Source organism: Zootermopsis nevadensis, unplaced genomic scaffold, assembly GCF_977971745.1.
Source record: "Zootermopsis nevadensis isolate Lab colony 2312 unplaced genomic scaffold, Znev_1.0 Znev_ptg000022l, whole genome shotgun sequence".
Classification (NCBI taxonomy): domain Eukaryota; kingdom Metazoa; phylum Arthropoda; class Insecta; order Blattodea; family Termopsidae; genus Zootermopsis; species Zootermopsis nevadensis.
Genome location: NW_028259154.1, coordinates 18,267,633 through 18,286,391, shown reverse-complemented (window position 1 = coordinate 18,286,391; position 18,759 = coordinate 18,267,633). Strand labels below are relative to the sequence as shown.

Here is an 18,759-nt window from a genome sequence, read left to right as displayed (position 1 = left end):
ATTGTGAAAAATATCTGTGTAAATAATTTTAAGTAGGTCCTACGTCATTGGCACCAGGGAATGTTAACTTGCCTCAAACATAAACATTTAACATGACTACCTACTCTTACTGTAGAATCTTCTTGAGAAATTGAAAGGTACTGAACTAGTCGAAAAACGTCCTACTTCTCCTGTGAAACCCGAGGAGTTATCACCTTATTCACAAAAGCTAGGCAGTCAACGCATAAGTTAACGTGTTTCATTTTATATCTGCATTTATTAGTTTATTTCATGATACTTTATCTAATGCAGGGTTATTTATGACGACTTTGAATGGGCGGTGGAAGGGGGACTAACTTATTTAAGGTTCGCTCCATGAATCTGTTTATTTTTAAAATCATCGTAACTGCAATGGTTATTCATGAAAGTCGCAAACAAATCAAGAATAGAATTTAGAAAGAAAACATAAAGTAACTTGCCCTAAATGTACTGTTTTAACAGTAATTTTCTAAATACCGTTCTTAATTACTGTACCACCGGAACCTCGACTTCTTAGATCAGGAATGGCAATTCTAGTTCAGCTTCGCCATCGACTGTCAAACAAAACGTTAGTGCTGCCCCTTGTTTATGCATGTCTTGACGACGATACGTATGTGGAAGTGGAGAATTCGCTTCACAAATTCTTAGCCTCGTTATCAAATGGAGGTAAGTGGTTAGCTTCACGCTCAGGCCGCTATTAAGTTATATTACAATCTATTATTGTACAAGTTATGCCTTAGTCAAGAAATTGAGTAAGGGAATTCCGCCAAAGTTCCCAATGTAAGCCAGTTCGAAACCTCAAACCCTTTTCCTTCAAGATTATTTTTAATTGTATGTCTCCCATACAGTATCCTCCTTTGAAATTGACCGGCTAAAGCTGTTTATGTTTCTATATTTCCCTGTGCGTGCTGCTTGTCCGGTTTCTCAATCAATCATCCTGATCTGGCCACCCTAATACTGTTTGGTCTTGGGATAACTTTATCTTCAGAAGACTAGAGCCCTCCTTATCAATCCAAACAACAAAGCTGGAATAAGTATACTTTGACACTGCCAGACTAACACACTTCATCGTAGCTTATTAGCAGATAGACTGTCCTGAGTTGTGCGGAGAGGAAATGTTGAATTAAGAAAATGCACAATCATAACACAATGAACAATAACATAATAAGTATTCCTTGTATTCACTAAACATAATTCGTCACTTCTCATCTGGCAATTATTTGCACGGTGAATAATAATTGCCTAATTGTACTCTTGATAATGCGCAAACAGTAGATACCAGTCCTTTCTTTTGTTTTTATTTTAAGTATGTTGAGGAATGCACCAACCTGACAGCGTCTGGAGAGGAAATGTTGAATCTCTAGAATGTGATTTCCGCTGATATATAATTCATATGACTGACTGGTCGTTGTTTAACTATGTTGTTTGTTTTTAATATTTTTCATCTATAACAAAAACTGAGAAGGCAGCTATAACAACATTATGTTAACTCGTCTTTCCATCGAGGACAAAAAGATAGCATCACACAGCAAGATGCTGAATCAATTGCTATCCATTCCCCGATTCGTTGGAAAACATAGAGAACAAATCTCGGCAAGCCATTAATCAGATTCTAACCAATACCAGCAAAACAAAATAAAATAAATCAACGTTCTATATAGTGATATTTGAGGTGTTCACTTCGGCGACTATGAAGACAGTCTTTTGGGTTACTACGAGTGCAGTCTGGTAGACGTTTACCGACGGTCAGTGTACGAGGTGCGATCGGAAAGTTTCAAGACTGTGTCAATAGCGGGCGAACCGGATGTATTACGAGCTTCTGACTTTAGGGGGTGCGGCCTACATTCATAGTGAATCAGTGTGCCAGCCGGCATCATCTAATTAGCATTTGTTTCTTAGTTACGGGCGTTTTGGTAGTGCATTACACCGACCCTCCTGCGATTTCGGAATGGCGTGTGCATCAAATTTTGCCAAAGACTCGCCAAAACGGCTACGGAAACCTATGAAATGCTAAAGCAAGCATTTGGGGAGTCCGCAATGGGTCGTGCACAAACTTTTGTGTGGCATTCACGTTTTAAAAATGGCCGAATCTCTGTCGATGATGACGAGCGTTCTGGACGACCATCTTCGAGCACAACGCCCGAAAATGTTACGAAGATTCGGCAGGCCATTCACGAAGATCGACGTCGTACCATCAACGACTTGTGCGACATTGTTGGGATAGGCTATGGGACCTGTCAGCTGATTCTAAAGGACGGAAGCGGCCGTCAAAGTGGCGCAACCACAACTGGCTGCTGCATCATGACAACGCGCCAGCGCACACCGCCCTCAAAGTTCGGCAGTTTTTGGCCTCAAACACCATGGCCGTTATCCCGCACCCTCCTTATTCGCCGTGTGACTTCTTCCTCTTTCCAAAGATGAAAATTCAGCTAAAGGGAAGGAGATTTGAGACGATAGAAGAGATTCAGGCAGAATCGCAGATGGTGCTTGACAGGCTGACAAAGAAAGATTTCCAGGGATGCTTCCAGGCTTGGCAGCGGCGCTGGGATCGTTGTGTTCACTCCCAGGGGAACTACTTCGAGGGTGAGGGATGAATTTAATACCTGAGATAAGTGTACGGGTTTTTATAGGCGCAGTCTTGAAACTTTCCGATCGCACCTCGTACACCTTTTCACTGTCGGTAAACGTCTAATAGACAACATGACCAAACAACTCAGTAGACAGTCATATTCAATGCGACATAAAAGTTCGAAAACCATTTTTTCTCTTTAACATAAAGAAGCATAAGAAATATTCACACAGCTGATTTCACGCGAGAAAGGATCGATCATTCAGAGAGCAGGGGTTAGTAAAACATTATAGGCACAACATTTGTCGTTTAATTAGCACACACTATTCCAAAACTTATGTCTGGAACTTTGTAGTTCCTTTCAGCGATAAGCGAATCCATCCTAAAGGATATTCCTTGAGGACTAGATTGTTATTTAGTCGATGAAGTAATTTCATGTTTAATGCAGTCTTTTTCCTCTCTGTTTATTTCAAGTTCAGTTCACAACAGATAGATAATTAGAGCTGAGTACAACATCTTAACCCACTAACTAGATGGCTTACCGAACCCGAAGATTCGTCACCGAATTAACAAAAGCCCTCTACTGTCGAAAAAGTACGGAAACAAGTGATCAAGTGTGTATATCGACGGATCGAACACGATTCCTGCAACACCTGGTATTTCAGCGCTACCATTATAGCAGATTAGATGACGGGGTACCAGCAGCTAGGCAGATCAGCGGACATTGAACCAGTCATTATTTTCCAGAACTAATGCAGCGCGTTAACTGCCACCATCCACTACGTAAATTTCTCAGTGTGGTCATGTGTCCTATCTCAATGGCGCCATCAGGATTAATTCCGTTATGTTTACAAACACCCTTCAGTGACAGTAATTACACTAGCAACAAATGTTCCTGTGGGGAGAGGCAGATGCAGGGGTTGGGAGTAAACCTTATCCAAAACGTTGTTCGTTGAAATACGCGCTAACCTTTATCAATCTGATTGCGTTCAGAATTATTCACAGCGCGTGTGTGTAACAGAGTTGGTAACAATAACCTTAATAATACATCCATTCACTGGGAATGGAAGGAGAACAATGGGAAGACCTAGATGTAGGTGGGTGGATAATATTAAAATTAATCTTAGATGAATAGTATTAGGTGGTGTGGACTGGATTCATCTGGCTTAGGATAGGGACCGGTGGCGGGCTCATGTGAACATGGTATGGAACCTTTGGGTTCCATAAGATGTTGGGAATTTATTGATTATCTGAGCTACTGTTGGCTTCACGGAAAGGACCTGGCTACGTGTAAGTAAGTGATGAGGTCTCGGGTAACTTTACGTTTGCATTTTAAAACTTTGTAGGTATTCTTTAAATAGTTCTGTGTGGTTATTAATTACAGGTGGATTAAGGTACTGCAGGAAGAGATGCATTCTTCCCAGGCAGATATTTATGAGCTACAGTGAAGTGGTTGTATTTAAAGTTTTAAAGTTGTAAATAACAAGTTTCAGGACCCCTGTACCAATGCTGAGAACACGAAAGACAGTTGGGGAAATGAAACAGCTCTCAAAAGCAGGGGATTAGGCTTACCTGACTTTCAAGATGTCTCCTAATTGGAAATCACCTGTACCTACAAAAGGCGCTATTTTCTCAGTCAATAGTGCACATCATACGTGCAGATATTTTTCTCATGGTCACAGCAGGTTGTCAGGTCTTTCTGGACAGAACAGTCTTTGTCAGTTACGAATACCTGGCAACTGTGTGGTTTAGTGTTAGTGCGCAGAATTAAAATACCCCATTTCGGACTTCGTCCCAAATCTACCTGCTCTAGACTCCTACGCTGTGCATTTCTGCCAGACAGTTAATAGCGGTAGAAAGATATCGGTTTGTCGAATAACGCAATTAGTAACACCAAAAAGAGCAACGAACTTGTTATCTACGGCATAGCAGGATTTGAGGTTCTCACGGCCGCGAGCATGAAGATGACTGCTTTCTGGGATACAGCACCGTGAGGTCTGTCAGTTTACCAAAGTTTCAGAGTTTCTTCTTGCCTTCATCATCAGGGCGGTCGTGGCGCGCCCGTGAGTGTTTTACTTACCACCTTGATGATGGAGGCAGCAAGCACCTCTAAAACATCGTAAACGTCTACCACACTACACGGCGCAACAACCCAGAAGGTGGTCATATCCTTACCTTATTCGTAAATGAAATTATGATTTGCTACTATTGTTTCCGAGTAAATAATTATGATGTTTCAGTGTGCCAGACACAATAGAATTTTCATTAATGCGAACACTTCATAAAAGTTTGCCAATTTTGAATTATACTATTTTTACTGGGATGTTCTCCGGCTCTAAGCGCTTCCAACACGCCGCGTGCAACCGCGAGCAGAAGTAGTTCTGCCCTCGACTACAGCTACACTTTGAATACCAGAAAATTACAATGCAGGAACATGTGAAGAGTCAAAGCAAAGTTTTACTAAGTATTTGTTCAAGTGTGAAATGGAAAATACTGAATGTGGTTTATGTAATATGTCAATACAGAGGAAAACAAGAGGGAGATGGGAGTTGGCGGTCAAACTCAAAACTGACCACCTGCCCTGAAAGCGCACAATGGGGGGGCCCCACCACAAAGTGGCCTGTCAACCTTGTATGGATAGCAACCCTAGCTTTGTTCCTTTATGTGCTCATAGTCGGAAATTCTCAAACAGACGTTGGAAACTGAGTTTGGGTGGTATCTGAAAGAAGATGGTCAATACTGATATTGAAAGAAACAGGCTTTTTCTGTTCAGAAATAGACACTAGTTTTTAAATGGACAACTCATGTTTCCATTGGTAACTGTTCACTCAATAATTCTTGTATAACGCTTTCCTTCACTGCTATTGACGGAATTGTATATCGTGGACAAACATACGAAAGAAGTGACCATGAGTAACCAAAGCACACCTGGTGAGTGAAAATGGCGTTGTCTCAGTGCTTATTAAACACCAAACAACGAAGCAGATGTGCAATTACACTCATAACTGATCTCCACACAAAACTGAGATGAGTCAAGTAGCAGATTCATATAAACACGATAAAGACCCATTGCGTTCCCATAATTGGCGGAGGATTGCTTCATCAGTTGAGCGTTTGTTAGTGTTTAAAGAAGTAGTTTGGCCGGTGGAATATTCAAGGGGAAGGCTAGGAGGGAGTCACTTGTACGATAGTATTATGTTTCGTCTGCCTCCAAGAAGAACGAGGAGCTTATCGGACTGAAAGCACGAACAAAACAAATAAACTGACCTTGCCAGCCTCTCCACCGGCCAAAAGCCACTGCGTCTGCTGTACTTCTCTTCATGGATTTCTTAATTAAGCGTGCCTCCTAAGTCTCTGGAACAACTGAGAAGAGATGACAATGTCTGACAAAGTTTAATTAGTGAAGAGATTGTTGAAGATGTTGATTTGACAATCTATGAAATCAGATATACCGATAGCCAAGATTTCGCCCAGTGCTTTAAATTCTACGAGATTGCCACTAGTTCCCCAGAAGTAGGCCTACTAGTGTTCCCACAGGTGCTGCTTCCGCTTTGCCCAGGGTCCTTTGTGCAGGTTTTACTGTGACTGTTACAGGTACATGGCTGTCACATCTGCTACGAGGTATCGCGGTGCACAGAGAGGTCTCCTCCTCACCTGTTGGCGAAGCCACGGTTGCCCGCGTACCTGGCTGGCGAATGGGTCAGTGCGCGTTGCGAGACACGGCCACTGGGTCTCTTCCTCACCCGCCGACTTCGCTTCCATGTCGGCGAACGGACGTGGCGCGGGGAGTACCGTTTCTATTCCGACCCTGCCTGTTCCGTGCCGACCTTCACCGCCGCTGCGTCAGGCCGCTACTCCCGCAGCCCAACCACCTCCAGCAAAGTAGAAGGAGGCACCGAGTTCGACTTCAGGGTCGAACACGCTTCTCTCACAATTCTTGATAGAGGAATGGCTGAGAATCTGCAAGGTGACTCTCGGTGTGTTCCCGGTGGTGTCTGGAAGGTCGGAGTGCCCAGGGACTTAACTCCGTCACGTGGGTGTGCTCCTCTGGGGATCATTGTCCCCAGCACAGAGTACGAATTGGTACGAGTTGAAATGGACGCTCAAGGAAACCAATTACTGCTAATGGGACAACCGGATACTGATAACCGGAAGAGAGGACCTAGAGACCGTCCAACTGCATACCAACTGCCGCTCATTCACTGTCGAAGTCTACCACATTTTTCGCCTAATCACCACCATTATCATCATCCGGATGATGACTTCCATGACAACCATCTCTTTCCTGTTTCTCACGCAAGAGTAGATCTGAGGTCTTCTTCAGCAAGACTTACAACTAGGTGCACAAGTTCCCTGGCATTCTTAACAATTCTTCTTACAGCAAGGGCAATAATCTCTGTGTAATGAACGAGTGTCTGCATTGGTGTCGTAGAAATGCAGAATTGCATATGGAATGCAAAAATAAAGAAAATAAATATTGTGTCGTGAAAACAGCTAATTTTACATAGTTCTGTAGCGTCTGTAACATTTCTTATGTACCTTTTGTGCTTCTAGGTTTATACGTCTGACAATTACAGTAAACCCTCGATTCAACGGATTTCGGATTTAATGGTCATCGTCCGTATTTGACGATGAATACAGATATCAGCAACCCGTGATTCCTTCCACATTTTGGGTTACTCTTTGCTTTTGAGCTTTACGATTTCGTTTAATTTAACCCTAAAAATGCAAATGACAGTTTTTTATGTAAACATACTTGTTTGAAAAGTGTAACCATCAAATTCTCGTCAGCTCACTACTTCGAGTTGATCTTTCGGAGGAATAAATACCTGTGTAGGACTTGTGGTTTTCACGGAGGTGAGTCTGAAGATTGCTGTCTTCGAATAAATAGCTCTTACCTTCCACTTCAGAAATGCATTCCCTCTAGGGTTGAGGGAAATCGTTGAGTCCAATTGACAACAAAACAGGAAAGGGTAGTCATTTTGAAACGAGTGAATGGGATTCCCGTGATAAAGAGAAGGTAGCAGGACCAGAAGTTTCATCATTGGTAATTCCAAACCCCATAATTGGACAGACTCTGAGCCAACTGTAAAAGCTACTGAACAAAGAATGTTCTAAGGCGAAGGATGACCACAAAATTCCCAAGCTGGTATACGACCACTTGTTGGCTGCCTACAACAACGTATTTTACCACGGAAAATAACAGCAGATTAAATGAATGAATTACTAGGGTCGACTTATATCGAAAATCTCACTGTTCTTTGAAATATACATAAAGATGTCCCGACCTTTACAGCTGCAACTTCATCAACAAACGTATTACACATCCATATAATAAACTGTACACCCTGAATATGCATGATATACGTATGTCAAGATTATATGTGGAAATGGCATTATTAATGTTATGAATATTTGTGATAATTTGTAATTTAATGTCGATATATATTGTATAAATTGAAATGTTGAGCTCATAATAAGGAAACACTGTCGTGTGAAATTCAAGATAATATCAAGATATTATTCTTACGATTCTTACTTTCTGCGAATCACAAAATTGTTATACACAGCAACATTGTGCACTATCAGCAGACTTCAGAAGTCATTAATTTTAATTTGGTGCACATCTTATAAGAACAGTTCGATAACAGTTAAATTGAATTGCCAGTAGAATACTAAAGCTGCTTAGAAAATGGGACAATAAATCTGTCAAAAAATAATGACTATAATCACTTTTGTGTACTTCTGCATCAGTTTTCTAAACAGTAAGTTTTAATTATGACACCCTCTGCTGGGTTCACCGTTTAGAGCACAAGGCCAGGTGATGGGTAAAGAAAATTTCCGTATGTTTTTTTTATAATTAAATGAATCTAACGTACTGAAATATGCAGCGCGTTCCTAGTCTCTGAGTTTTCAACAAAAATTTTAGCGAAAATAAATATTATACACCTTCTTTTCCGTACAGTTTGATGAGTCGTAAAATGTAGGCCTACCTTTGTGGCGTGTAATAGTAAAGAACACTTTTTTATTGCAGTTCATGAATTTTCATATGAATTTCTTAAAGTTAAATGTAATAGACCGTCGATGTAACATTTGTACTAGTATGTTAGTTGTTCTGATAATCCTAGCTAAATAGTCTCTGCTACAGTATCTTTTTGTGATAAACTTCTATGATAAGCCTGTATTATATAAGGATTTCAGATAATTCTAAGATTTATTTCCATTTACAGGGTAATTAAATATTGTATATACCTGCAATTTGTACGCTTGCAAACAAGTTTTAATATCGCTAGTTGTACTTAAGACGTCACCTCATCACAACAAAACTAATATAGAAACATAATAATAAAGATAACGGTGACCGTAACTTTGTGTAAATGTGACATATGTTTGTGTTTTGAGTGTCTTTAGTAGTTGAAGTAAACACAGAACCTCTACGAACTTATGGCAAAGGAAGTGGTCGTGGCCTATTTATTTCATTGTCTAGCAAGTGCATCGAGGGATTGAGACCAGCCCTGCGATCACCCAGTTACCTATCCATTGAGTACCGAAGCATGAAGCTCGCTACTCACATTACCCTATTTACAGACGTATAGACTGCCACTGTGTGGAGACACCTCCTCAAGTCAAGGGTGTCCCTTTGCTGGGTGATGCTTAAACACATGAGTGTGACGGGGTGGAAGGATGTAAAGTTTAGATGCTGGTAATTGAATGTACGTAAATGTTTACTCACAGAACGAAGAAAATGAAGAATAAAAGACGTTTACTTCCTGCGTTTGCTTAAGTTCACGCCTTCGTTCATGTCTTGTCGTATCTGTACACGAATTTATACAGTAACTGTATGATTGTTTAAAATCACGTGTTTTTCTTTTGGGTAGGTGTTTATGTATTCGTAATGGGAGAACAGTAAATATTAGCAATACATAAACAATTAGTAATTGTGTATCTGCACATAGGGATTCAGAATGGTTCCTAAAATCCGACGCCTATCCCTGATATGCATTCAGCATTTTGTAGCAAGAGAGGCATACTTTGATAATACTACGATTTATCACAATCAAAGGCTTACACGATTATTTGGTACACTATAATATTTCAAAGGACTGTCATATCTTTGTATCACTGTAGTGTTTATCAGAATTTAAGGACAGTGGTTTCCCAACGTTTCTCTCTCTCCCTCTCTCTCTCTTGCTTGAAACAATTAAATTGTTTATTAACACTTGCATCCATCCTTGAACATCCATACTAAAACAAAAATATAGGATGCTTCTCACCTCGGAGCCCCGAGTTCACTTTCAAAGCAGTCCAAGTGGGGATTGAAAGGGTGTTTTTCAAGCACTCTGGTTCCCCCTTGCCAAACGTATTACAGTCGTTGGTTTCTACTGTCTTATCTCTCTGCTCAGGCAAGTGTGGAATAATTCATTCAGTGAAGTTATGGCTACCAAGTAAATGACCGGATTTGATTCCCGGTAGATATTTTCTATTTACGACCAAGTTTAGACCGCTTCTGGGATCCACTTCGTCTTCAAGGTAATATTTACCCGGCCGGAGTGCGAAGCTGAAAACCCACCTGCTTCTACACAGTGTGGAGGTTAACGTAAGAACGTATTTAGGGCGAGACAAGGAAAAGTCTTACCTTTGCCTTACGGAACGAATCTGGGCTACAGTATGAGGCTCCACTGCGTCCAGTCCCAAGGCGAAACATCCAGAACACATAACGAATGGTTATTTATTTGCACGTGTATTTTTGGTTTTATAGTGGAAGGTATAGCGACTATTCCTGTCTCAACTAGCGTGTAATAAAGGAAGGGAGATCTGCGCTTCGCACTGTGGTCATGCAAGCGTTAAGCCAGGACTTAATTGAGAAATTTAAACTTCGTTTTTACAGTGGTGTTAATTACTTCGAACTACTGTACAATTAAGTGCAACATATAATGCAGCAAATTTCAGCAATGACGAAACATCTAAGAATGTTGTGCCATGTTCAGTTAACATTTCAACTGCTTTCGTTTCTCAGTATTTTGTTCCTGGCAGTCCATTGCGCGTTTGTCAGTCCAATATATACGCCTACATTCGACAAAGTAATCCCATGAAATACACTTTTGTTATATTTTTTCATCATTACTTAAAACGTTAAATTATATTAAAAATAACGTAATTAACCCATGTAAAAGTGATACATACGACATAAATATGAATGCACATGCAGTTAAGTTGACTTTAAATCAATACATCAATATTCTATAAAAACAAACCTAATGATCAGCTTTGTATGACGGACTTGTACTTGAGAAATACAGGGTTCGACTCTCAGTACATTATACCTGAGTCTGATTGAAATTTCTATTGATATATGTCATTATCTGCAGGGTAATACCAAAATTGTCCCTAACATTCATAATCATCTCATGTCATTCGACACTAAGGTACACAAAAGACAGGCTGCTTCAACATCTGAAGAATAATTCATGCAGGAGAAACAAAACACGTTTTTGAACACTCGGCACCCAGCTGGGAATTACATAACGCATAATCGCTTACGTATCTTCGTTTGCTCCTAGATCCTTTTAGTATTCCATGTTACCAAGGTTGGACTGACCAGAGTGCACGCAATGAATGTGAAATGTATTGTTTAAAGTTTACTTTCATCATTCTGTAGTCAGAGACTAGACTTACGACAAGTCTGTGTGTTTCTCCAAGTCTCGAAGCAATGACCAATTTTGATTAAATCTGGTATAAAAATCCTGACCGCACACAGCTTTTCGCCTTACAACGTCAATTTTTTAAATTACTGCCACGAGGGAAATGCAGGGGGCACAAGAGAGCGGAGACTACAGGAGGAAGGAAAAAGCTATGAAATCTGTAAGAAATTTGAACTTGCGCACTTAGGAACCGAAGTAAACTAGTACGACGCCCTGGTAAACACATGAGTGTCGAAACATGTAGCCAGGTAACACTATTAAGTGAAGCGTACATAGAAAACAGTATTAATATCGAGTAATGTGTATATTCTTCACCAGATGTCATTAGGAAGACCAAAGAAGAATAAATTTGTGGGATATGCAGTACGCATAGAAAATGGGAAATGCCTATAAATTCAATTTGGAAATCATGAAGTGAAAAGACCACTTGCGAGATGCGAAGTTAATTTAAAATAGTTCGGTGTTGTGTGAGGTCTGGTCGCCAGCCAATTATAAATACATACACGTAAACATAATACACATGTCAATTAATGCTCCAGGTTCGACTCTCTGTTTCACGTGCAGTCATTCTCCACTGTTATACACACGTGCACGCGGCAGACTCAATCGGCTTCATAAAGAACAATGAGAAGGTCTGCATATGACATCTACTAATGACAATTACAATTTGGTTAACTAATAACAGGGGTCGGGTAACAACATTCTGTTTCATAAAACGTATAAAAACTTCGGTGGGGGTCGCGGAGACAGCTCAAAGCCCTCCCACCTGGACACTCGTGGTAACCAAAGAGAACACACAACACTCATTCGATACAGTCATTAGCGTGTGAAACGTGAACATTAACTTGTCAAATAAACATTTATTCAAAACATGTTCACGGTATCACAACACGCCTCTTGTTTTAAAGCAATAGGCGGTCTATGTCCATTCCGTTGTCCTATACCATTTAGTTACGTTTATTTCTGATTTCTATAGTCATTAGAAGCCAAACAGGTCATTGTTAAGTGACGACAGAGTTATTCTGAGTTCCTGAAGAGGGAAACAATACATTCATTCTAAACGATGATAAACGACTACAAGAATGGATAATATTTTAGGTATCACGGCGGCGAATATGAAGACTGGGATGTTTTGCTGTAGTCTGGTAGAGTTTATCGATGTTTGACAGGTGCAGGGCCATGGCCATGGTGATGAAAGTAGAAGGCATCTCTCTCTGAACATCTGTAGACTCCTACCAGGCTACACGGCGCAACATCCCAGAAGACAATCATCTTATACGTACAAGAATACATGACGTCATAACCCAACGTAGAAGAATGTAACCAACATCTTCAGGGCCGTAGAAACCTGAAGTCTGTCGTCTAAGTAGGTCTACATTTGTAGGTCTATAGCGTGCCTCGTAAACAACATTTTCAGCAAAATCGACTTACCTTATATACAGCTCTAAAGAAACGGTTAGCCTAATCCGGGCACTGGAAGAATGCAGTCCACAAAGAAATTAAATTTTTACTCGCATTAACGGCGCACTTGTACATAATGCTTGAGTAACATGAATATTTAACTGGCAATAAAAGGCTGTTTATCACTTTTATTTTAGCCCTACATGGTATGATGAGCTGTATTATAATCAGAAAATATCGTTATTTTGCTTGGGTTCCTAGTTTGGCCCTACTTAAGTAAAGTTGCTCTTGTCACCACGCCATCGACGAAGACGTATCGGGGAGTGGAGTTACTGATAAACACATATTTAACCTCAGCACCAGATGAGGTAAGTGATAAGCTTCATGCCCCGTCCGCTTAATCCTAAAGATAAATATATCCGAGTTGACAAAAGTCTTTTGCCCCTACTAGAAATCGTAACTCCCTTGTCCTAATTTATTGTTTTAATTAACTATCTGCAACTGCGTATGAGTAAGTTTCAACACCTTGAGGACACAAATCTTGTTTTATGATATCGCGTCTCAATTAATTGTAAATAGTGCTGTTTTTATTTTATTATGGGAAATAGGAGTTGAAGGAGACTGGATTTTGTTGGCCCAGGACAGGGTCCGGTGGAGGGCTTTAGTTAAGTCGGTGATGAACCTTCGGATTCGGTAAGCCATCTAGTTAGTTAGTTAGCTAGCTGTTTTTATTTTTGTGCATGTCTACAAAAACATTCAGTCATTTCGAATAGCGCTTATGTATTTAATAATATTTTTAGCGCCAAGATTGCAACTCGGTTCTTCCGAAATAGTCCCCCGCCCCCCAATAAAGATAACTGCCCATCCTTGACTGTTCAATGCTCGAAGCAGACAGATTTTATCCCTCTCTTAACCAGTACCTTCGTCTGACAAACGAAGTCTTGTGTATCGCTCGTTCCCCCCGTCCTACATTTAAACCTGTCCTTTGTTTTTCAAAGTGCAGAAGAGGGAACCACAGGGGTGAATTGCTTTCCGATATATTACAAGGGCGGGGATAATCCCTACCAATGTCTCTCTAATCCCTCTTTCCTTCAACATCCCCCCCCCCTTAGTTTGTGCAATACGTGTTGCACAAAAGTGACCTAAGTACGTTACTTTTAACGAATATAAATTAGTAAATACATCGATATTGCGACAGATCACGTGGCTACATAATTTTATTTTGCAGTGTTATAAAGTGAAACGATGATGATGACAGTGATGATTCATTATTGTTGATCAGGAACGATCATCACTAGTTTTTCTACTGCTATGCCAAGAGGAACCAGTGTTACTTACCCCAGTCACTTTTGCGATAAAGTGACGTGCGTTAATTACCGAGCGCGTAAGGAAGCTGTACGCATTAGAGAACTCGGATCAGAATGGGGATAATTTGTCAACTTCAGGCTTCGTCCAATTTAATCCCATACAGTAACTACTTCATAACGGAGGTATACCTGAAGTCAGAATAGGAGGTATTCGGGTCTAATCTGAAATCGGAGCCTCTCGAACAAGAAGCAGGACTCTCGCGGTAAGACAAAGCCACGCGCTTGTTTCTGGATGGAGTTTGATTGGTAATCTTAAGACTTCGGCCGCTTTACCCGAGGAGAAAAGCTTTGAAACCATTTGATGTTAGGGTGGGTAAGCTCCAGAGACAGTCTGGAAAACACCTCTGTCTTGCCGGGAATCGAACCCTGCTTCTCCAGCTTCAAGCCAATTCTGTAGCCGAGCCACCTGCGTCCTTACTGACTAGAATTCATCTACAAGAAGCTGTGAAGTTGCAGTTTCTATATTGTAGGCCAGAATTCCTTTTCCAGTTGTACACTTTGAAGGCGGTTGGTCACCCATTCGCAAGTCGCATTGCTGTCTGTTGATGTTTAGAGCCGTCGCCACCAGCTAAACCAACTTAACGGGAAATGAAAACAGTGGAAGTGACTTGGGGCATTATCCTCCGAACAGCCAGCAGGTGTGTAATGAATCTCTATCCAGGCAGACTGCGGGAGGCCACCTCACTGGATGTTCCCTTAACGGTCACAATTAACAAGGTAAACATGGGGTAAAGGACCACCCCCTGAGTCTAACCTGGAGTAATGTTCCGGCAACCCTCCAGCTGGGACGCTAGAGATTTCAATTTTAGATGTCGCGTACCCATTGTGGCGTGGCAGACAGGAGTCCACTGGCAGGCGCGGCTCCACGAATCGATGATTGTAGCTCTTCATAAATACTGAATTACTTCAACTTAACAATTAAACTGAATTTATAATACGAATAGGTTTATTATGTTGTAGATTGTCTATTGTTCGAGATGTACTTGACATAAGCATTTACAAAGTTACTTTCTATTTTGATATTAGAGACTACCGCTGAGATAGGATACGGGGCATTTTGAATTTTAAGCTAGTATGCTAACCGCGGTGGTATAGTCTAGTATTCAAAAGGTTTCTGGTTACGTAGATTCTGACTGTCGTCAATAATATTTATTTATTTATTATTTATTCAGTGTTCTGTCTGACGACAGGTCCATATGAACAGGATCCTTCCATCCTTTTCTCGGACTGGGACCTGTTCATATACGTTCTTGGCAGATGATCCAGAAGTGGTTTGCCATTGCCTTCTTCTGTGTGTGAATGGAGTAACTGTTCGGATGCCACGGAGTAACCGGGGAAGCCCCCGGAGGAAAACTCCGTGTTGCCTAGACCACGGCCTTGCCCAACACAAGTTATAAATTCGGGCACGGCTGGGAATCGAACCCGAGACCCCAGGATTACAAGGCCAGCGTTCTAACCGCTAGACCACCGTGGCTCTTGTCGTCAATAATACCAAAATAAAATAGGAATAACAAATGTCAGTATATGCCCGCGTTATTTATATTTTCTTCTTAAAGATCTGGGAACTAGAGGAACAAAGGTTAGTATGACACGCACTGCGCATCCTTCACACAGCGTCCAAAATAACGTTCTAGCGTTGACGGTACGGAACGACGAGTGTGGACGTGTTACAGCACGGCGAACACCGTCACGCCGAATGTTATTTAATCGGTGAATACCTTCTTTGTCGTTGCATAAAACGTGCAGAAACGAGCGAATTCAAAATAACAGCTACGAAGTGCAGGCGCCAAGTAAACTGAAGCGGACTATATCAACCTATAGCCTAAAGATGGGAACTGAGCCAATTCTTGAAGCATCAGCTATATCTTATACAGTGGACAGTGTTCAGCATTATATTTCGTCTATTAATTCAACTCTCTGCTTCAGCTTCCACACGTCTTTACCTCTGGCATGTACCGAATCAGATTCTGAAACTCTGACCACATTAGGCGTTTGGGATCACTTCGTTTACCCATCACAGCAGCACAATACAAGAAAACAAGTGAATGTTCAACCTTTTAAATTATGAAGTTAATCTAAATTACATTAAAGTATTCGGTTCCTGTATTCAAGAAATTCATCTGCAGTTATGCCCTTGCGTTGACTCTTACATAACGAAATGAAATCCATAATTAAGCCCATGTTTATTTCAGTATTCCGAATTACGGAACTCGTAAGTAGGCGACAGATTCCGCAGTGCTATAACGATTTAAATAACTCTACGTCATCGTCTAATAGCTCAGAACATTAATTCTGAGCTTTCAGAAAATTTCATTCGTTTCTTGACGTATTTGAACCGACTATACACGTAAAGTCAGCGTACAAAATGCTTCTGCAGCTGCCCTGCAGATGACAATACAGCATTGCGCAGACTGATACGCCATCTGCTAGCAAACTTGTAACTCAACAATAACCTATCCAAAGCGTTTGTACCCCCGTCGTTAGGTGACGACTCTAAACCACGTGGTGGTTTCCGTCATCTAGCGGACGAAATTGGAATTACTCTGTAGACTGAATGAGAGCACAACTTTTGCCCGCTTTTTTCAAAAACAGACGAAAACATTTCTTGGTATAAACTTTTATAACGTCTGCAGAATATTTGGCTTTATATAAATATTGTATTATCGATTTACCAAAAATATTTTACTTGATTATATTCCTTCGAATCCTTCACTTATATTCAATACATAGGTGTATTACAAGAACGAATCACTTTTTTCTAAATAAATGAAAATTATAAATAACTCCTTGATGTAGAGTCCTTCACGAGGCAAAAGTGCGCTCAGCCGGTCAATAAATCTCAGATCTTTTATGGAACGCGTAAGTTCATTAAAGACAGCCACTGACACCAATTCTGAGTCTTCTCATATGTCTTCCTTTCACATGTTTTAAACCAAAATATTGTCTGTATAAAATGCAGATCAGTATGAAAATTGCGAATAATTTACATTCGTTTATAGCATTCCTTATCTGTTTCATGTTAATAAATTTCGTTTCCATCAAATATTTTTCACGAGATTGATTTAAAAAGGGATAATCCTCAGACGTTACAGCAAACATAAACTGTTCGTTCCTAAGGCTATGTGTAGTGTGGGAATTATAGAGGGCCAAAATCTTTTATCTTCCTGTCTACAAACTTAAACATAAAAATATAGAATAGTATAATCTTATCCCCTGTTTTGTATGGTTATAATATTTGGTTCTCACCTTCAGGGAAAACTGAGAAAGCTTGGAAAGGGGTAACGAAGAAAATATTTGAATGTAAGAAAAATCGAAGGAAGAACAATGGAGAAAATCACATAGTGAGGAACTTCGTAATATGCGCTATTCACTAAATATTGTTAGGGTGATTAAACCACGGAGAACCAGAATGGTGCAACATGCAGTAGTATAAGCAGGTTGAATTAGCAATTAACAATTAATTGGAAACGTCAACAGAAAATACCTCTTTTTGAGCTCTAGACATAGAAGGATGCGAACAATTCCACAGGTAGCAGAGAGGTAAGGTGTGGAAATGACGAGTAAAGTCAAGTGGCTCCGGATAGCGTGTAGTGGCAGAATAAAGAAATTAAAGTTCCTGAGAAGCAGGAAATTTCTTTTTCAGCTGAATATGTATCAAATCTCGAGAAACAATCTGTCATGTTGAAATATACAGAAAAAGATTTTGAGAAATAAACAAGTTTCGTCACAATAAATGAGTAACCTTGCTGTCTGAAGTTCAGGTAAGTTGCCATGTATATTAAATCATCCCGTACAAAGTTATCTATTTATCTCTGTCCCTGATCTGGTTTCTAGTTGATCATCTTCGAATTATATTGTGCACAAGTGCTTCGTTGCTTGACAACTAATTAATTCATAATGCTGTGTATGTGGCAACAATTTCATTTAGTTAGTGCATATTATTTTAAGGCAAGAACGAGCAGGTACATACATTAATAAACCATTAAAAAGTAACTACGTTACAGCAAAGAAGTCTTATCCTTTTTCACGGTTCTGTGTGTCATTATAAGACGGAAAAACTGACCTCATTTAATGATTTAGAAAATGACGTCCAGGCTGCGGTAAAAGCCAATTCGTTTTGTCAAGATAATACGACGAATTCAATTATGAACGAGCGAATTCCCCTGCGATGGTCGGTCTGGTCTGGTCGAGAGAGGTCATTTATCTCTAATAGCTAAGTTGTCGGTAGCGAGTTGCCCTTGCACAATTCATTTATTATCGGTTCATGTAAGGACCAATCGGACGGCTTGTTATTGGCTTAGGCGCGCGGTAACCCCCCCCCCCCCACCCTGTTGGCCAAAACACTGTACATCCATTGATTCACTAAGGCTAAAAGTGGCACAAGGAACATATAGGCCTCCTTATTACATAATCTAAGACGTGAGAAATCTTCTATCCCAACTTAATGATTAACAATATACCGAACAGATCAATAAAGTGACTAATTTTCCATTGCTACATTTTGTGATGTAGACTAGGACATTTATCAGTAACAGTGAATACTTGTCAGCAGTGGCGGAACTAAGGCGGCAGGCAACGTAGGGCATCTGCCCCTAGTGGGGCGCAGTGACCATACTCAGAACACACCGATGAATTAAAAAGAACAGATTATCCGTGCGAAATTCACTACGAATTGCGAACGATTAATGACGGCTAACCTGTA

At 40.5% G+C, this 18,759-nt stretch overlaps 2 protein-coding genes across 6 annotated transcripts in view; one reads left to right on the top strand and one right to left on the bottom strand.

The window, feature by feature from the left end:
* Positions 1–9,371, top strand: part of LOC110829118 (protein APCDD1-like) — a 54,433-nt gene extending 45,062 nt beyond the window's left edge. The window contains exon 5 of the mRNA XM_022062507.2: positions 6,182–9,371. Coding sequence (XP_021918199.1) covers positions 6,182–6,991 — 810 coding nt within the window. The 3' untranslated portion in view covers positions 6,992–9,371. The remainder of the gene's footprint in view (positions 1–6,181) is intronic.
* The window catches only part of LOC110829119 (uncharacterized), a 331,896-nt gene that overhangs the window by 46,902 nt on the left and 266,235 nt on the right, over positions 1–18,759 (bottom strand). The gene's annotated exons all lie outside the window — the stretch shown is intronic.